At 39.9% G+C, this 22,128-nt stretch overlaps 1 protein-coding gene across 1 annotated transcript in view; it reads left to right on the top strand.

Moving 5' to 3' along the window:
- Window positions 1-22,128, top strand: part of LOC126184988 (uncharacterized) — a 253,943-nt gene that overhangs the window by 123,500 nt on the left and 108,315 nt on the right. The window contains exon 4 of the mRNA XM_049927697.1: window positions 2,277-2,361. Within this exon, the coding sequence (XP_049783654.1) occupies window positions 2,277-2,361 (85 nt within the window). The remainder of the gene's footprint in view (window positions 1-2,276; window positions 2,362-22,128) is intronic.

Raw genomic sequence — 22,128 nt, 5'->3', positions numbered from 1 at the left:
CAAAAATGAGATCGACAGGAAGTGCAAAATGGCTAAGCAGGGATGGCTAGAGGACAAATGTAAGGATGGAGAGGCTTATCTCACTAGGGGTAAGATAGATACTGCCTACAGGAAAATTAAAGAGACCTTTGGAGATAAGAGAACCACTTGTATGAACATCAAGAGCTCAGATGGAAACCCAGTTCTAAGCAAAGAAGGGAAAGCAGAGAGGTGGAAGGAGTATATAGAGGGTCTATACAAGGGCGATGAACTTCAGGACAATATTATGGAAATGGAAGAGGATGTAGATGAAGATGAAATGGGAGATACGATACTGCGTGAAGAGTTTGACAGAGCACTGAAAGACCTGAGTCGAAACAAGGCCCCCGGAGTAGACAACATTCCATTGGAACTACTGACAGCCTTGGGAGAGCCAGTCCTGACAAAAAACTACCATCTGGTGAGCAAGATGTATGAAACAGGCGAAATACCCTCAGACTTCAAGAAGAATATAATAATTCCAATCCCAAAGAAAGCAGGTGTTGACAGATGTGAAAATTACCGAACAATCAGTTTAATAAGCCACAGCTGCAAAATACTAACACGAATTCTTTACAGACGAATGGAAAAACTGGTAGAAGCCGACCTCGGGGAAGATCAGTTTGGATTCCGTAGAAATGTTGGAACACGTGAGGCAATACTGACCTTACGACTTATCTTAGAAGAAAGATTAAGGAAAGGCAAACCTACGTTTCTAGCATTTGTAGACTTAGCGAAAGCTTTTGACAATGTTGACTGGAATACTCTATTTCAAATTCTAAAGTGGCAGGGGTAAAATACAGGGAGCGAAAGGCTATTTACAATTTGTACAGAAAGCAGATGGCAGTTATAAGAGTCGAGGGACATGAAAGGGAAGCAGTGGTTGGGAAGGGAGTAAGACAGGGTTGTAGCCTCTCCCCGATGTTATTCAATCTGTATATTGAGCAAGCAGTAAAGGAAACAAAAGAAAAATTCGGAGTAGGTATTAAAATTCATGGAGAAGAAATAAAAACGTTGAGGTTCGCCGATGACATTGTAATTCTGTCAGAGACAGCAAAGGACTTGAAAGAGCAGTTGAATGGAATGGATGGTGTCTTGAAGGGAGGATATAAGATGAACGTCAACAAAAGCAAAACGAGGATAATGGAATGTAGTCGAATTAAGTCGGGTGATGTTGAGGGTATTAGATTAGGAAATGAGACACTTAAAGTAGTAAAGGAGTTTTGCTATTTGGGGAGCAAAATAACTGATTATGGTCGAAGTAGAGAGGATATAAAATGTAGACTGGCAATGGCAAGGATAGCATTTCTGAAGAAGAGAAATTTGTTAACATCGAGTATAGATTTAAGTGTCAGGAAGTCATTTCTGAAAGTATTTGTATGGAGTGTAGCCATGTATGGAAGTGAAACATGGACGGTAAATAGTTTGGACAAGAAGAGAATAGAAGCTTTCGAAATGTGGTGCTACAGAAGAATGCTGAAGATTAGATGGGTAGATCACATAACTAATGAGGAAGTATTGAATAGGATTAGGGAGAAGAGAAGTTTGTGGCACAACTTGACCAGAAGAAGGGATCGGTTGGTAGGACATGTTCTGAGGCATCAAGGGATCACCAATTTACTCTTGGAGGGCAGCGTGGAGGGTAAAAATCGTAGGGGGAGACCAAGAGTTGAATACACTAAGCAGATTCAGAAGGATGTAGGTTGCAGTAGGTACTGGGAGATGAAGAAGCTTGCACAGGATAGAGTAGCATGGAGAGCTGCATCAAACCAGTCTCAGGATTGAAGACCATAACAACAACAACATTTTGCGGTTAGTATTTTGGTGGTGGTGAAGGGATAAGGGGCCATATGCCACAGCACGGATTGGAATTCCAGCGTTTGCTTCATACATACATAGTCAATCCAGCATATTGTATTAATTCATATTTGCTTTTTGATAAGTGTGAATCAGTGAATTTCCATAGCTTTAGAAAAGATTTCTGTAGCTGTGAATAATTTCTTTGTGTTATGATGTATCTACAGTAATTATTCATATGTGATAGCTGGAAAATCTGGTGCACCTTTGCAAGTGACATTTTTAAATTTTTTCCTTAAGTATTTCTTGATATTTGTGTAGGAGTAATGGCTACGACTAAGTCATTCTCTTGTTAACCAACAATTATCACATTTCCCTTGGATGCTATTGTAATATCTTTTTATTTGTGTCATCTCTTAAATTCACTATTGAAATAGTTTTTTATATCTTCTTCTCTTCAGGATGCTACACTTGATGAATTGAAGATAATCTGCTATGAAGAGCTTTGTAGTCTTACAGATGAAGCTTTAAAGTCAATTTTGGAAGGTTAGTAAGATATTTATATGAAAGTTTGTAAACAGTACTTGACTGTTGTTTTGCTGCTGTCACTGCATAAAGATACAATCTCTGCTTTAACATACCCTTCACTTTTGAAACACCCAAAAATCATATTGGTTGCCCTTAATTTCACAGTTCTTGTATTCAGAATATTAGTAAAGAGTTGTTAGTCTATAGATCTATTGATAATATCATTTTGTGAAGGTATTTTGCCAGAAATGAGACTTAAATCATCTCATAATTGACTTTTCTATTGGAATGTTATCTTAGTTGAATATAATGATCTGACCTCATCCCAAACAGCTTCATACATCATTTTCTCCTACAGTAATGACAAATATTTAAGAAAGTTTGTTACAAATACTATTTCTGATTCCTTCATGTTATAAGTAACTAAAAGGTTTTAGATTAGATTAGATTAGATTTACTTTCATTCCAATTGATCCGTAGTGAGGAGGTCCTCCAGGATGTGGAACATGTCAGAAAAACAATACATGACAAATATTTACAACTAAAACAAATAAGCTAATGTACCATTCCACAGGTCCCAAGTGGAATGATCGTCATTTTTTAATGAACACTAAGAGTCATTTTACAAATACTATTGCACTGAATTTAAAATAAAAAAGTTTTTTATTTATTTATAAGGTAAGAAACATGTAATACAACTACTGTAATACTTATTTACAATGAACACATTACTGCACTGAAATGGTGCAGAAGTTAGATTATACTTACACACTTACACACACACAAGCACAAGCACACGCACACACACACACACACACACACACACACACACAAATTTTCAGTGAACACATTACTGCACTGAAATTGTGCAGAAGTTATGTTGTACTTATCTACAAATCAGTTGGTTTTACTAAGAAATTCATCAATGGAGTAGAAAGAGTTGGCCACCAATAAATCCTTTAGGCTTCTCTTAAACTGAATTTCATTGGTTGTTAAGCTTTTTATGGCTGCTGGCAAGTTATTGAAAATGTGTGTTCCTGAATAATGCACACCTTTTTGTACAAGACTAAGTGACTTTAAATCCTTGTGAAGATTATTCTTATTTCTAGTATTGATTCCATGAATTGAGCTGTTGGTTTGAAAAAGTGATATATTTTTAATGACAAATTTCATTAAGGAATAAATATATTGGGAAGCTGTAGTTAGTATCCCTAGTTCCCTAAACAGGCTTCTGCAGGATGTTCTTGAGTTCACACCACATATAATTCTTACTGCACGTTTTTGTGCCCGGAAAACTTTAGCTTGGCTTGATGAATTACCCCAAAAAATAATCCCATATGACATTATGGAATGAAAGTAAGCATAGTATGCCAGCTTTTTCATTTTTATATCCCCTATGTCTGACAAAATTCGCATTGCAAACAGAGATTTGTTAAGACGCTTCAGCAGTTCTGTGGTGTGCTCCTCCCAGTTGAATTTATTATCAAGCTGTAATCACAAGAATTTAACACCGTCCACTTCTTCTATCTTCTTGTCATCGTATGTTAGACATATACTCTTGGGACACCCCTTACAAGTTCTGAACTGCATGTAGTGTGTTTTTTCAAAGTTTAGTGACAAAGAATTGGCTAGGAACCAGTGATTAATGTCCACAAATATTTTATTGGCTGATCTTTCTAAGACTACACTTGATTTGCTATTTATTGCAATGTTTGTATCATCAGCAAACAAAACAAACTTGGCATCTGGTAATGTTACTGATGAAAGGTCATTGATATACACAAGAAAAAGTAAGGGCCCCAAAATGGAACCTTGTGGGACCCCACATGTAATTAGTTCCCAGTTGGATGATGCCTGATAGCTTGATACATGTCTCTTTCCTAATAACACCCTTTGTTTCCTGCCAGAGATATAAGATTTGAACCATTTTGTAGCATTTCCTGTTACACTATAATATTCTAGTTTACTTAAAAGGATATTGTGATTTACACAGTCAAATGCCTTTGACAGATCACAAAATATACCAGTTGCCTGCAATTTTTTGTCTAATGAATTAGGTACATTTTCACTGTAAGTGTAGATAGCCTTCTCAATATCAGAACTTTTTAGAAATCCAAACTGTGACTTTGACAGTATGTTATTTGAGATAAGATGGTTATAAAGACGACTGTACATTACTTTTTCGAAAATTTTTGAGAATGCTGGCAACAGTGAAATTGGACGGAAATTTGATGCTATTTCTTTATCTCCCTTCTTAAACAGTGGCTTAACTTCAGCATATTTCAGCCATTCAGGAAATATTCCACTGATAAACGACTGGTTACACAGATAGCTTAATATGTTACTTAGCTCAGAATCACATTCTTTAATTAACTTTGTTGATATTTCATCATACCCACTAGATGTTTTTGATTTTAAAGATTTTATGATGGACATTATTTCTGTTGGGGTAGTGAGGGTCAAATTCATATTATGGAAGTTACTTGAAATGTCTGTTCTAAGGTAATCCATAGCAGCATCTACCGAACCTGACAACCCCATCTTTTCAGTAACAGTTATAAAATGTTTGTTAAAAAGTTCTGCAACACTATACACATCTGTCACCAATGCATCATTTACTCTTAATGCTATTTGTTCCTCTTCATGTCTGGTTCTACCGGTCTCCTCCTTCACTATATCCCATATTGTCTTTATTTTGTTATCTGATATGACTATCTTTTCCTTGTAATATATTTGCTTTGACATCCGTATTACAGTCTTTAATATTTTGCAGTATTTCTTATAATGTGCTATAGCGTCAACATTGGAAATGTTTCGGATTGACAGATACAGTTTTCTTTTGGTTTTACAAGATACCACTATTCCTCGAGTAATCCATGGCTTCTTTGTAGACTTTGCTCTAACCTTGGTAAGTTTTGGGGGAAAGCAGTGTTCGAATAAGGTAAGCACTTTATTAGCAAAAATGTTATATTTTTCATTCATGCCATGAGCACTGTAAACATCAGTCCAGTGAATGTCTCTGAGGAGTGTCCTAAAATAATCAATTTTTGGCTTACTGATTACCCTCTTGAGCTCAGATTTAACAGATTTTATATCCTGTTCAGTGTTAACATTTAACAGAAGGAACTGCATGTCATGGTCTGAGAGGCCATTGACTATTGGTTTTGTAATATAATTTTGTTCATTTGACTTTTCTATAAAGATATTATCAATGGCTGTTTGTGAGCAAGTGGCTATCCTAGTGGGGAACTTTACTGTGGGAATTAAGTTGAATGATAGTGTTACTAACTCAAATAAGTTCTTATTGGGAGAGTCTTTAAGGAAATCTACATTGAAATCACCAGCAACCACTATTTCTTTGTTTATGGTTGTTAAATGGGCCAGTACAGCTTCAAGGTGGTTTACAAACAGATTAAAGTTACCTGCAGGTGCTCGATATACACTTAATATTATGAAAGATTTTTTGTGAAAATCTAATTCTGTTGCACATGCTTCCATATGCTGTTCTAGGCAAAATTTATGAATGTCTATGTTCTTAAATTTATGACAGTTCCTGATGAATGTGGCAACTCCTCCTTTCTCCATTTCTGATCTACAAAAGTGAAATGCTAACCTAAACCCTGTAACACTTAAAAGTTCTATACCAGTGGTCACATGATGTTCGGAGAGGCAGATTATGTCAGCTGGGTTTGAAGACTCTAATTCATCTATGCAGATAGTTAATTCATTAATTTTATTAATGATGTAAAAGAAAAAGACTGTGAATAATTTTTCTGCTGACAAAACTATGCGTCCATGGAGAGTATATGAGTTGAACCCAATTTTGGTATGTAAATAGTAGAGTTCAGTACATATTGTGAATAATTATGTAAAACTTACAATTTTTTTTTTATAATCAAACGGTCAGCTGTAACCAATTTTGAAAGAACTGGCTGACATATGTTGGGACCTGAGACCCACCAGCAGAAAATTGTTGTGTGTGTAGAGAGGCAGAGTCCATATCGCTAGTGTGGCAAATGCCTCAGGTGATGTGTTCAATATATTTGCTATAGGAGATGTGTGAGGTTTAAACTTTGGTTATTACCTATTACCTGGTAATTGAACTTCATAGAATCTGGCAGCATGTGTCACTCAAAGCTCACAGTGGAAGGTATCTTCCTACTTCACTAGTAAGAGTGCGTCTGCGTTTGAAAGTTGTGATGACAAAAGTTCTTTTTAAGATTTTCGTAGGAATTACAGTGAGACTTTGTGATATTTGTCAGCCACCTTGCACTTAAAAATTGTGAAAAATGTTTCTTGTTTAGTAGTAAATTGCCATGTGGCAGAAGTGAAACTTTTATGAAAATGAGATGAGATTTTTGTTTTTTATGGCACACAGAAAATTTATTTTGAAAAACAAACTTCGTTTTGTGTAACTTTTTTTTTTTTTTAAAGAGACTGTAGTAATGTTATGAGTTGTATGTGCTTAGTTTTTGAAAGAATTGTAAATGGCTCAGCCGTAGACTTCTTTTAAAAACAGAAAATAGAAGCCCTATTTAAAAATGACTTACTAGAACTCCACTCCTTGAACTAATGCACAATTTCAAAACTTATCTACATGAATAAATAATATCAGGTAGGATTGCTGATATGCCTGAGAAATTGAATACAAAGTTAGGATCAATGTGTGTTTTTTCAGTGTGAGGACCAACAGATCCCCAACAGTATTACAGAGCAGTATAAACCTATTTGTTGTAGTCTCCTCAGAGTATGAGCCAGCCATTTGAAATATAACCATATGGTGAATATACAATGTGAGTATTATTTCAATATTGTTGTGGTCTTCCACCTGAAAGCTGGTTTGATGTATTTCTCAATAATGTTTTGAACATGGCTGTGATCAGAAACTGTAATTAATTACAATGTCACAGATTTCCAGCCAACCAGTTGCAAATAGAATTTAAAATTCTTCTCTCGATGCTACTCTACCCTGTGCAAGGCTCTTCAGCTCTGCATAACTGCTGCAACCTACATCCACCTAAACCTCCCTTCTATAGTAAATGTTGTGGCGTTGCAAGACAGCCACGCCACTCGGAAGTAGCCGAAATGCACGCGTTAACTCACGCCGGCTTGCGTGAGGTCTGAAACAGGATACGTTATGAATGCTATAAAGAAAAGCACGTAACTGCTGAAATACTTAACTTTACTCCATCATTTGTATACAGCGTTCTTGATGATACAAGTGAGACTCTCAGATATGGTTAATGGCACCTTGCTAGGTCGTAGCCATGGACTTAGCTGAAGGCTATTCTAACTGTCTCTCGGCAAATGAGAGAAAGGCTTCGTCAGTGTAGTCGCTAGCAAAGTTGTCGTACAACTGGGGACGAGTGCTAGTACGTCTCTCTAGACCTGCCATGTGGTGGCGCTTGGGTCTGCAATTACTGACAGTGGCGACACGCGGGTCCGACATGTACTAATGGACCGCGGCCGATTTAAAGCTACCACATAGCAAGTGTGGTGTCTGGTGGTGACACCACAGTAAATCCTTAGTCTCCCTCTTCCCCCCTCCCCCCCCCCCCCCCCACACACACACACTCACTCACTCTTCCCTCCATTGCAAAACTGATGATTCATTGACGACAATGCCTTAGGAGTGTCCCATGAACAACCTATCCCTTCTTTTATTCAAATTGTGCCATAAATTTATTTTCTTCCCAATTCAGTACCTCTTCATTATCTGATCTTCACATTAAAGCTTCAGCATTGTTATGTACTACAAAATTTCAAAAGCTTCTCTCTCTTATTGCGTGAAATGTTTACTGTCCATGTTTCACTTCTGTACCCACCTCCTCTCCAAACAAATACCTTCAGAAAGACATCCTAATGTTTAAATTGACATTAGGTGTTAGCAAATTCTTCTTTTCCAGAAATGCTTTAGTTGCTATAGCCAGTCGGCATTTTATATCCTCTCTACTTCATTCACTATCAGTTATTTTGCTGCCCAATAGCTAAACTCATCCGCTACCGTCAGTGTCTCATTTCCTAATCTGATTACTGCAGCATTGCCTGATTTAATTCAACTACATTCGATTAACACTGTTACCCTCAGGGGCTCGGCATTTGTTTGCTGGCTACGGGCTTGTTGACCCCAGGATTCCTGATCTGGATCTGGTAAGTGCCACCAGTCTTGTCTCACTGTATGTTCTGAGCATACTTCAGTAACCACCATGTGGCATGGTGATGGAACATTGTGTTCACCACAGGGAATGGGGAGCTTGGCTTGGCTGTCCAGATTATGAGGATGGGACAAACCTCTAAAAAAAACCCTCAATCTCAAGATATACTGCGTGCTGATGAAATGCATGGCTGTCCTCCCAGTGTGATGGGTGTACCACTTGGGAATACTCACAGCCACTCATCCAAACAAATGAGAGAGGCTGGTTGTCCTGACAATCAACTTTCTGCAGTAGTGGGGCTCAAGGAATCTTGTAAAACAAAAAGAAAACTGTATCTGTCAATCCAAAACAGTTCCGATGTTGATGCTATAGCACATTACAAGAAATACTGCAAAATATTAAAGACTGTAATACGGACATCAAAGCAAATATATTACAAGGAAAAGATAGTCATATCAGATAACAAAATGAAGACAATATGGGATATAGTGAAGGAGGAGCGGTAGAACCAGACATGAAGAGGGACAAATATCATTTCATAACTATTACTGAAAAGATGGAATTGTCAGGTTCTGTAGATGCTGCTATGGAATACCTCAGACCAGACATTTCAAGTGACTTTAATAATATGAATTTGACCCTCACTACCCCAGCAGAAATAATGTCCATCATAAAATCTTTAAAATCAAAAACATCTAGTGGGTATGATGAAATATCAACAAAGCTAATTAAAGAATGTGATTCTGAGTTAAGTAACATTTTGAGCTATCTGTGCAACCAGTCGTTAATCAGTGGAATATTTCCTGACTGGTTAAAATATGCTGAAGTTAAGCCACTGTTTAAGAAGGGAGATAAAGAAATAGCATCAAATTTCTCTCCAATTTCACTTTTGCAGCATTCTCAAAAATTTTAGAAAAACTAATGTACAATCAGCTTTATAACCATCTTATCTCAAATAACATACTGTCAAAGACACAGTTCGGATTTCTAAAGGGTTCTGATATTGAGAAGGCTATCTACACTTACAGTGAAAATGTGCTTAATTCTTTAGATAAAAAATTACAGGCAACTGGTATATTTTGTGATCTGTCAAAGGCATTTAACTGTGTAAATCACAATATCCTTTTAAGAAAATTAGAATATTATAGTGTAACAGGAAATGCTGCAAAATGGTTCAAATCTTGTATCTCTGGCAGGAAACAAAGGGTGTTATTAGCAAAGAGACATATACCAAGCTATCAGGCATCATCCAACTGGGAACTAATTACATGGAATTCACAAGGTTCCATTTTAGGGTCCTTACTTTTTCTTGTGTATATCAATGACCTTTTGTCAGTAACATTACCAGATGCCAAGTTCGTTTTGTTTGCCGATGATACAGACAATGCAATAAATAGCAAATCATGTGTAGTCTTAGAAAGATCAGCTAATAAAATATTTGTGCACATTAATCACTGGTTCCTAGCCAATTCTTTGTCACTAAACTTTGAAAAAACACACTACATGCAGTTCAGAACTTGTAAGGGGTGTCCCATGAGTATATGCCTAACATATGATAAGCAGATAGAAAAAGTGGACAGTGTTAAATTCTTGTGATTACAGCTTGATAATAAATTCAACTGGGAAAGCACACCACAGAACTGCTGAAGCGTCTTAACAAATCTCTGTTTGCAATGCAAATTGTGTCAGACATAGGGGATAAAAAAATGAAAAGGCTGGCATACTATGCTTACTTTCATCCCATAATGTCATATGGGATTATTTTTTGGGGTAATTCATCAAGCCAAGCTAAAGTTTGCCAGGCACAAAAACGTGCAGTAAGAGTTATATGTGGGGTGAACTCAAGAACATCCTGCAGAAGCCTGTTTGGGGAACTAGGGATACTAACTACTGCTTCCCAATATATTTATTCTTTAATGAAATTTGTCATTAAAAATATATCACTTTTTCAAACCAACACCTCAATTCATGGAATCAGTATTAGAAATATAATCTTCACAATGATTTAAAGTAAATAAGTATTATAGTAGTTGTATTACACTTTTATTACCTTATAAATAAATAAAAAAAACAGTTTTTATTTTAAATTCAGTGCATTAGTTTTTGTAAAATGATTCTTTCATATAGTGTTCATTAAAAAATGACGATCATTCCACTTGGGACCTGTGGAATGGTACATTAGCTTATTTGTTTGAGTTGTAAATATTTGTCATGTATTGTTGTTTTTCTGACATGTTCTACATCCTGGAGGACCTCCTCACTCCAGATCAATTGGAATGAAAGTAAGTCTAATCTAATCTAAACCGGAATATTTTTGCAGTGATCAAGAGGAAGGAGAGGATGTTCAAAAAAGTGTCCCCCTTCTGTAACCATAAGGGCTTGCTTGGTACCTTCAAATCTGTCAAGCAATGGTTCTTTGCTGGTAGAGAGTGACAAGGCAAAGCAGGTGGAAGGCCTCATGAAGTCACAGAAACTGGGTGACTAAAGCATAATTGTTGAGTTATATAACACCCTTAACCCCAGCAAGGCTACAGCCACATATTGTGACATTATGGACGTGGTTGTAACAGAGCTGAAGAAAGAAGAATGGGTATCACGGGGGATAGGGAATATGGAACAAAGCACACACAGAGATAATGGAGAAACTGAGAAGACAGCCACCGTCTTTGTGACCTTCAATTCTCCAGTGCTGCCCGAGCACAAATGGCAGACCAGTCTTCAAAAATAATGTCAGTAAAATGGAAATGACACTCACGTCTTCAAAGAAGTAGCATCCATCATAAAATCATTAAAATCTAAGTATTTCAGTGGGTATGATAACATACCAACGAAGTTAATCAAAGAGTGCTCATGCAAGTTGAGTTCTGTTTTAAATTATTTGTGTACTCAATCTCTTATCAGTGGAACATTTCCAGACTGGCTGAAATATGCTGAAGCTAAGCCTCTTTACAAGAAGGGGGATAAAGAGATACCATAAAACTATTGAACAATTTAACTTTCGCTGGCTTTCTCAAAAATATTTGAAAAGGTTGTGTTCAAGTGTCTCCTTAAGCATCTGACTGCAAATAATATATTCTCCAAGTCACAATTTGGATTCCTTAAGGGTTCTGATATAGAGAAAGCAATTCACACTTACAGTGAGAATGTACTTAATTCATTAGATAATAAATTAGAGGCTACTGGCATTTTCTGTGACCTGTCAAAAGCCTTTGACTGTGTGAACTACAACAGTCTCTTAAGTAAATTAGAATATTATGGTGTCCCCGGCAATTTTGTGAAATGGTTTGAGTCTTATCTATCTAACAGGAAAGAAGGGTGTCGTCGTGAAATACCTGTGTCATAAGCAGTGTCTTCATCTGATTGGGAATTAATTACATATGGTGTTCCTCAAGGTTCCATCTTGGGTTCATTGCTGTATCTTGTGTACATTACTGACCTCGCGTCTGTTATATTGCCAGATGCTAAATTTATTTTGTTTGCAGGTGACAAACATTGCACTAACTAGTAAGTCAAGTACAGATTTAGAAATAGTTGCTAATCAAATTTTTATTGACATTAATAAATGGTTCAAAGCTAATCCACTGTCGTGAAACTTTGAGAAAACCCACTATATGCCATTCAGAACCTGGAAGAGATTTTCTTTCAGCATGTGTATAACATATGAAGATACGTAGTTCAAAGAGGTTGACAGTGTTAAATTTCTGGGATTACAACTCAATAATAAATTCAGTTGGGAAGGGGATACCACAGCACCTAAACAAGTCAGTAAACAAGTCTGTATTTGCAGTGAGAATGATTTCAGATATAGGAGATACAAATATAAAAAAAACTTTCATACTTTGCTTAGTTTCAGTCTATTGTGTCATGCGGGATAATATTCTGGGGTAACTCATCAAACTGAGCAAAAGTTTTTAGGGCGCAAAAGCATGTTATAAGAATTATTTGTGGTGTAAATTCAAGAACATCATGTAGAAACCTGTTCAAGTAACTTTGTATTCTAACCACTGCTTCTCAATATATTTATTCCTTTGTGAAATTTGTTGCAAGTAACATATCTCTATTTCCAGCTAATAGCTCAATACATAGTATCAATACTAGGAATAAAAACAATCTGCATAAAGACCTAAAATCACTTACCTTGGTCCAAGAAGGGGACCAATATTCAGGAACACAGATTCTCAATAAATTGCCAGCAAGAATGAAAAACTTGGTTTCAGATAAAGCATGGTTTAAACAGTGTGTGAAAGACTTTTTGATAGGCAACTCCTCCTATTCCATAGATGAATATCTTAACAGAGACTGTTAAACCAGCTTAAGTAAAACTGTCTGTTAGACTTCAGTTTTGACAGCACTTGGTCACAACAGTCAAGATTAGGTATTGATGTATGATAAATTTATTAATAGTGCATAACAATGTTTCATTCTGACAGCGTGTAATTCTGTAAATATTAGCTATTCCAGTTTACAACATTGTGTTCACGTATTTTGACAATCTCCTGACAGATGATCTGGGTGGTAAGTATTATATTTAAATGTTTTATGTTTTACCTCCTAACATGTTCCTCACCCACAAGAATCATTTTTTGGGTCTGTGGAATGAAAACTGAATATAAGCTAATCTAAGAATTTCTTTGACCTAGGGTTGGGTCTTATGTACCTAACCCTGTTCGGTGCTACAAATACAAGAATTTTGACCATATAACGCTGAGTTGCAAAGGTGAAGTGACCTGTGGTAACTGCTGTGGAAAAGCAGTGCATGAAGCTCGAACTGACTGCCTGTATCCAACAACCTGCATTAACTGCCCTGGGAGCCACCCAGTCTCGAGCCGAGTCTGCCGTGTTTTTGCTGAAGAATTCAAAATTCAGGAAATAAGTGACCAAGTGGATCCCCTATGCAGAAGTCAGAAAAGAACATAAGACAACAAAACCCCCAGTCTTTGCCACTTCTCTTATGATTCCATGGAACAGAAACCTGTTCCCAAGGTTGACACTTTCATGCAAATGATGTCCAGCATACCACTATCCACCACCAGCAACTGTACAGGCTAAAGCAAAGTTGGTAAAGACATAGTGATCCAGGCAGCTACGGCAGAAAAGACTAACAATTTTTTTGCAGTGAGCATCATGAAGGCACCCCAAATGCAGAGTGCCTCTCAACAAACCACTTTTCCCCTCATCCATGAATGGAAAGTGCACAGAGAAAGGAATTAGGGAAAGTGTGTCAGCATTTGGGTTGAAAGCTGTCCCTGGTACCACCATATGTCATTCAGGTACATCTACGTAATGGTGAGGTCATCTTTAATTTTAATGCCTCATCACTGGACCCAGGCAATTCCCCACTCTAAAAGTGCCTCACTACCTCAGCTCAAGGATAGGGGTAAATCAATACCACACTAAAGAAATGGCTCCCATGCTTTAGTGGAGTATGAATGGGTACAAGACTCATCTTGAGGAATTGAGACTCCTTGTACAGGACAGATATTTTGCCTCTGTCTTCAACAGATTCACTTTAAACAGGCTAAAGCACCTGTACTTCGATCCTATCACTTCTACAGAAAAATTGGACTTACTGGTGACAGGGTGAAAGGGGGAATAGCAGTGTTCGTCAAGGACACTTTCCATTCCTCATCTGTGCCCTTAATTACAACACTACAAGCAGTTACTGTTTGGATAGTGGCTCCTGTTGCTATCATGGGGTGTTGTGTAAATCTACTGCCCCATGAGTCTGTTGACCGTGAGGTCCTCACACATCTTCTTGATGAATTACACCACCCCTTTCTGCTCTTAGGAGTCTGTAATACACACAGTGCACTATGGCATTCTAACACCACTTGCCCCAAGGGTTGGATATGTGATGATCTGACACGTGCTACAGATGTCATACTGATGACATTGCAGCTTAATGAGGAATGAACGATGACTTGCAGGATAGTGACCACTATCCAATCTGGATCCATCTGCCCAGTGGTGCAGATACTGAAAGGAAGCTGCCAAGATGGTTGTTCAGAAAGGCTGACAGGATGCGTGACAGCTGTTTTCGAGCAGTGGGATGGCATCCAGTATTGGTGGATCAGATTACAGCTATGATTCACCATGTTTCTGATGCATCCATCCCAAAGTCAGTGGGAACACGTAGGAGGCTGCCTGTTCCTTGGTGGTATGATGAGTGTCGTCCTGCAATCAGGAGCAGTAGGGCAGATATGTGCAGATTCAGTCAGTGCCCTACAGATGCAAATATTGCAACCTTTTTGAATGGGGAGGGGGTAAAGACAAGAAGAATCATTCAGGAGAGTAAGCATAGGTCTTGGCAAGAGTTCCTGAACTACATTCATAGGTCCATATCTGGAAGTAAAGTATGAGTGAAAAGCCACCAAGATGATCTGAAGGTGCAACTCTCAACCAACAATAGCAGCTATAAGAGAAAGGGGGGGGGGGGGGGATGAGTGTCTCTCCTAACATCACTGAGAGACATAGCTCAGACAATGGCTGAATAGTAGAAGTCCCTTATGGCCAATTTTAGCCAGGATCCAGCTTTCTGTTGATATCAGGAAACACAGGAGAAGGTCAATTTTGATTTCCATTCCACTAACATGGAGAAATACAGCCATCCTTTGTCTCTCTGGGAGTTGGGGTCCACATTGTCAGTAGGTCACGATGTGATGCCTGGACATGACCTGATAATGTACAGAATGTTGAAACAGTTGGACCCGCAGTCAGAGGAGGTCCTCCTCCAGCTCTTCAATGAAATTTGGATGATGGGAGACTTCCTCAACTTGTGGAAACAGTCTGTTTTAATCCGAATTTTAAAACGCGAGAAGGATCTGATGAACCCTGGTAGTTGTTATAGGATTAGCCTGACAAGATGCATAGGAAAGACAATGGAGCATATGGTCAACTGGCACCTAGTATGGGTTCTCGAAACTGGATCCCTGCTAAGTCGCTCCCAGTGTCGGTTCAGGAGGTATCACTCCACACTCCGTAACCTGACCCTGCTCAAAGCAGCAATTCAACAACCTTTCCTCCATAAGCAACACCTTATCAGTGTCATCTTTTATTCAGAAAAGGCTTTAAGATACTTTGTGGAGGCATTATATTTTGTTGCAGCTCCATCTGTGGGGTTCCGTGGATGTCTACTTACCTTCATTCGGCCCTTCCTCTCTCACGTATTTTGGATACGAGGTTGGACAGATCCTATCTGACCATTGTAAGTGGGAGAATGGTGTCCCTCAAGGGGGTGTTTTAAGTGTCATGGCATTCACCATTGAAATAATCAGTATTACATCCACAGTGTGACGTCCTGTACTGTTCCTTGTTTGTGGATGACTTCTCCATCCTTGACTAAATCTAATATCTTTGGACTTCAGTAATCTTTTAGTAGTAGTGTTTAGTGGTGGTCATAGTGTAAAGCAGTTGTTAGGGCTGCATGCCTAGTAAAGTGATACTTTTATGGGAATGATAAAAATTAGGTTGAGAGCCAGGTAAATAGACTATTAAGCACAATAACAGAAAGCATGTGTGTATGTTGGTGATAATATGTTCAGAGCTTTCGGGGCAAGCAGCCGTCTAATTTTCTGTTGTTATCTGGTGTTTAACATGGGAATCAGTATGGTGTTTGTATTAGGAAAGGGTGTATACAAGCATACTTACATCATGAAAAAGGGCAAATTTCAGTATCATAAACAGTGTTTGATATAATTTTGCATGTGAACAAATATTTCTTTCTGACGATTGACGTATTGTATGACTTTGAACTTGACTGTCTGGTATTTACAACTCCTCTGCACCAATAAATCCTCACAATCTTAGTTAACAGTCTGTAGTGGGGCTCTGTGTCAAACAATAAATGGAAATCTAGGAACATGGAATCTGCCTATTGCCCTTCTCATGGTTGGCAGGATATGGTGCAAGAGCAAGCATAGTTTCGCATAAGTGATGCATTCTAAATCTGTGCTGATTTGTGAATACAAGCTTTTATGTCTCAAAGGACATTTGTTGTATCCAAACTTACACTCTGCTCAAGAATTCTGCAGCAAAATTGATGTTAATGATATTGGCCTATAATTTTGCAGGTTCGTTCATTTACCCTTCCTATATACAGAAGTCGCCTGCAATTTTTTCATTAGGTTGAGACTTTCCACTGGCGAGAAATTTGCAGTAAGTGTGAGCTAAATAAGGCTAATATCAGAGAGTGCTCTCTGTAAAACCAAGTTCAGATTCCATCCAGACCTGGTGATTTACTTGCTCTCAAGTCTTTCACTTGCTACTCAACACCAGGGATGCCTGTTTTTACATTCTCCAAACTGGAGTGTGTGCAGTGTCAAACAATAATACATCTGTTTGATCCTCCTATGTGAATGGTTTTTTTAAACCACAAATTTAAAATTTCAGCTTTCATTTTTTTGTTTTCTCTTGTCACACCAGACTAGTCAACAAGTGACTAGATAGTAGCTTTTGACCTACTTGGTTATTTTGCATAGGACCCCAATTTTCTGTTCTTTACATGGAAGCCATCATATGCTTTCCACTTGATCTTTTGTAGGTCCACAAATTTCTACTAACTTTCGCCTGTCAACATTGCTACATTCATTTTTGAACCGAGATAGCAACAATTTCCACTTCCTCACCATTTTCCAAATTTTGTTATTAAATCATGGTGGTTCTTTTCTGTCCTTAACAAACTTACTTGGCACGTACTTCTCCAGAGCATGATTTACAATCAATTTAAACTATGTTCGTAATTCCTCTATGCCTCTTATTGGAACTAAATGACGCACATTCATTGTATAAGTGGAATTATGACAACTGCGTATATGCTGTTTCAGCATAAAAACTCTTCTAGCCTTCTTAATGGAGTATGTAACTTTCTTAACCCTCACAGTGACATGATCACTAATGCCTGTCCCCCCTAGGGGCCTCACCACTCTTTGGCGGGTTTGTGCTTGGCAACCACGGGGTCCCAGCCTTTGTACCATTTTTGTGCTGCATGTCTATCCTCTTGCTGTTCTTTTTCCACTCCCTTGGGGAACATGCCTGGGATGTTTTTGTGAATGTTCTGCATTCTGTCGCTGATGTCAGAACAGTCTTACCTTTGTTTTTTCTCCCCCTTTTCCTTTCTTTGTTTCCCTTCTCCTCGCATTCCTCCACTTCAGTGTTCGAGGATCCTCTTTTTCCTCTTCCTCCCTGTGTGCTCCTGAAGGCTGGCCCATGTGTCTGACTTATAACAGGTGGCTGGGTAACACGTAATTCCCAGCCACGGGTTGCAGGTAGGGTTTGCACGTACCTCCTGGTACAGGCCAGGCCCAGGGAGGGGTGACTGCCTGAGATGTAACCTTCCCAAATTGCCGATTGGTTCCTCTGTCAGTTGTTCGGGAGGTGTGAACAATAACGTAAGGTGGGTGCACACCCTTGTGAAGGGGGCCCTCAATTGGAAGGAGCGCACCATTGGAGACACTGGCAATCATGGTGGATTTCCTCATGATGAGTCAATCATCTTCCCACTCAACATCTACAAAACAAATGTAATGAGGCTAATGATTCAAAGATCCTTCCCACTGAACCACGGTTCCTCGTGTCTCACGTACTGAAGGTGGTCAGCCCTTCACCACGGTAAATCCATTTGTTATACAGAAAGGTGATAATTCAATTGCCAGCCCTGTGAAATCCTGCTTTCAGTTACAGAATGGCACTTTGCTTTGGAGACCACTTCTGATTCTCAAGCACAACTACTGCTTGCTGCCTCACTTCTCCACGGTTACCCTGTTCATGTCAAGGCCCATCGAACTTTGAATTCTTCCCGTGGTGTAGTTTGCACCAGGCAGCTCGACGGTCTGACCGAAGCCGAAATCCAATCTTACCTCTCTGATCAGGGTGTCACTGCCATCCGTCATGTAATGAAAAAGGTAGATTCCCCCTTAGTGCCCACCTGCACTCTTTTTCTCACCTTTGATAGGGTGGTGCTTCCATCAAAGATAATAGCAGGCTATGAAATTATCACAGTCCAGTCGTACATTTCAAACCCGATGTGCTGCTACCAGTGTCATCATTTCAACCACACTAGAATGTCTTGCCGACACCCGGCCAAATATGTTTCCCGTGGCAGGGATTCTCGAGGGCGATCGTCTGCCTCCTTCTCACCGCTGCATCAGCTGCAGTGGCGGCATGCTGCCTACTTTCGGGATTGTCCCACGTATCTTGATGAGCGGGCTGTCAAAGAGATTCGAATAAAGGAAAAAGTGCCTTACCCAGTAGCTCGCAAGTTACTGGCTAGATGCAAACTCTGTGTTCTCCCATCTGGTACCTATAGTTCTGTTCCTTCTGTTCTTGTTACCCCTCACTCCACGAAGGACATGGCCACCCAGACGTGTGACATCCAGTTCAGCTCTGAGGTTGTGAAATCGCCTAGTGTCAAGGTAGCATAACCATCCCCCTGTCCTGCTGTGCAACAACCCGTCAAACTCTTGCCTCAAGGAGTGAAGCCACCAGCTACACAACCAGTAGGCAGGAAAGGACAGGAGTAGTACTCCCGAGAAGACTACCTCTGTCCCTCCAGCCAAACAACACCCAAGTCTTCCTGTAACCAAAAAGGTTTGAAGAAGTCCACCAAAGGCAAACGGTCTTCTCTGTCGCCAACTCAAAGATCCTGTTTGACGGTGTCTCCATGTGATACTGTAGCCTGGTTGCTTTCCGATTCGTTTTGACCTTCCCCTTGAGGTTGACATTTCATCTCATGGGGGCGTCCTGCTGCTCATACGGGATGAAATTCATGGTCAACTCATCTCCCTGACTACCCATCTTCAAACTGTTGCAGCTCGCCTTTTCCTTCCCCACCAGACTTTTTCCTTCTGTACCATTTATGTCCCTCCGTCATTCAATTTCATCAGGACAGACTTCCTTCGGCTTATTGGGCAGCTACCTCCCCCATTTTTGCTACTCGGTGACTTTAATGCACATCATCCCCTTTGGGGTTCTCCCAGGACCTGTCGGAGAGGTGCTCTCTTGGCTGACGTTCTTAACCAACTTAACCTCTTCTGCCTTAACACTGGGGCACCCAATTTCCTTTCCAACTCCTTGCACACCTATTTCCATTTGGACCTATCCTTTTGCACTGCCCAACTTGCCCATCGTGTTGAGGGATCCATTCTTTCTGACACCTACTCGAGCGACTGTTCCCCGTGTGCTCTGTTCGCTGACTCCTACCCCATCCGCGTGCACGCCCAAATGACCTAGCTTACTAAGGTTGACTGGTAGCTTTACTCCTCCCTGGTGACGTTCGAAGAACAAGATTTCCCCAGTTGTCATGACCAGGTGGACTATCTCATCAATGTTATCCCTACTGCTGCAGAACCTTCCGTTCCTCGCATATACTCTTTACCGTGTCGTGTCCCAGTCCCTTGGTGGACTGAGGCATGCCGCGAAGCAATTCGTGCACAGAGACATGCTCTCTGTGTTTTTAACCATCATCCTATGATGGCAAACTGCATTCATTATAAATGGATGCGTGCAAAGTGTCGTCACGTTCTTCGGGATTGCAAACGGGCTAGCTAGATTTCATTCACTAGTTCTTTTAACAGTTCCACTCCTTCCTCTGTCATGTGGGCCAACCTCCGATGGCTCTCAGGGTCCAAGATCCATTCCCCCATTTCCGGCCTCACAGTCGTAGACAATGTTATCGTGGACCCTATTGCTGTCTCCAACGCCTTGGGCTACCATTTTGCGGAAGTTCTGAGCTCTTCCCACTATCACTCTGCCTTCCTCCATTGGAAACAAGTGAAGGAGGCTCGGGCGATACTGTTCTCTTCTCTGAATCCGGAGTGCTACAGTGCTGCATTTACTATGACAGAACTCGATCATGATCTCAGTTCATCCCGATCGTCCGCCCCAGGGCCGGATGCCATCCGCTTTTAGATGTTGCAGCCCCTTTCTCCTGCGGACAAGCACTTTCTGCTTAACACATACAACCGCATCTGGGCAGAGGGCACGTTTCCCAGGTGCTGGCATGAATCCACCGTCATACCCATACCTAAGCCTGGTAAGGGCAAGAACCTTCCTTCTAGCTACCACCCCATTGCTCTTACCAGTTGCGTATGCAAGGTCATGGAACATATGATTCATGCCGATTTGGCATGGTTGCTTGAGTCTCACAGTTTACTGAGGAATGCACAGTGTGGATTTTGAGCATGGCATTCTGCAGTTGACCATCTTGCTATTTTGTCCACTCATACCATGAATGGTTTTCTGTGGAAATTCCAGATTGTGGCCATGTTTTTCTATTTGGAGAAGGCCTATGACACCTGCTGGAGAACTGGTATCCTCCGTACTCTTTAGATGTGGGGCTTCCATGGCCGCCTGCCCTGTTTCCGTCAGGCATTTTTACAAGATCGAGTTTTCAAGGTGCATGTGGGTTCTGCCTTGTGGGACACCTTTATCCAGGAAAACGGTGTGTCTCAGGGTTCTGTCCTGAGTGTTGTCCTCTTTGCTTTCGCCTTCAACCCTATCATGGCCTGCCTGTCTCCTACCTGGCATCACTGGCTCCCTTTTTGTTGACAATTGTGTCATCTATTGCAGTTCTCCACGGACCTGTCTCACTGAGTGGCGTCTTCAGTGGTGTCTCGATCATCTTTACTCCTGGAGCACTGACAATGGCTTTTGCTTTTCCACTGACAAAACCTTCTGTATGAATTTCTGGTGACAGAAGTGGTTACTCCCACCATCTTTATGTCTTGGGGCTGTTGCCCTTCCGTTCATTGAAACTACGAAATTCCTGGGGCTTATGCTTGATAGGAAACTCTCTTGGTTCTTCCATGTATCTTATCTGGCTTATGCTTGACAGGAAACTCTCTTGGCTCTCTCATGTATCTTATCTGGTGGCCCACTGTATGCGGTTACTCAGTGTCCTATGTGTCCTCAATGGTACTTCTGGGATGCTGATCGAACCACCCTCCTCCGTTTGTACCAGTCCTTCATCTGTTCGAAACTTGACTATGGGTGCTTTGTTTATGTGTTTGCGCGTCCATCCCTCATACACCATCTCAACATGTAACCTCCCCCTCACTTACCGACCTTAATGACAGTGAAAAATGAAACCGCGTGTACCTAATGGGAGTTTTGGAAAAGCAATCATCACCGAAGTTAACCTGTCGGTAAAGAGGGAGGAAAGGGTTACATCTAAATGAAAGGAAATGTGCTAATGAAACTGGTGGAAATTAATTTTGAAAAGGGGTAAAGTTAATAAAGAAAGTAAATGTGCAGCCGTTACGTTAACAATTAACTAGCGGTAATTAGGTATTTGAGATTTGGGGGAAATCACGGTCGCCAGTCCTAAGGACAATTACTATAGTAACTGAAAAAGAAAGGTTATTACACATATAATTAGCACTAGAAGCGTGGCAACTGAAGGTTGACACGTGTAGTGTGAAAACTGAAAGTTTGTCAGAAGTAATAAATTCCGCTACACTCTGACTTAATTTAGCAAAAGAATTAATAAAATCGAAAGTTAATTTAGTGACTGAAGTTAATAGTGAGCTTTCTTTCTGAAGCACATCGAAATTCAGTAAAATACGGTTAGTCTCGGACTACCTCAACAATCGTTTCAAAAGTTACTTGAATCTACGCAATTTAGAAATAAGAGATT

Source organism: Schistocerca cancellata, chromosome 4 (assembly GCF_023864275.1).
Source record: "Schistocerca cancellata isolate TAMUIC-IGC-003103 chromosome 4, iqSchCanc2.1, whole genome shotgun sequence".
Taxonomy (NCBI): domain Eukaryota; kingdom Metazoa; phylum Arthropoda; class Insecta; order Orthoptera; family Acrididae; genus Schistocerca; species Schistocerca cancellata.
This window is presented reverse-complemented; position numbering and strand designations above follow the sequence as displayed.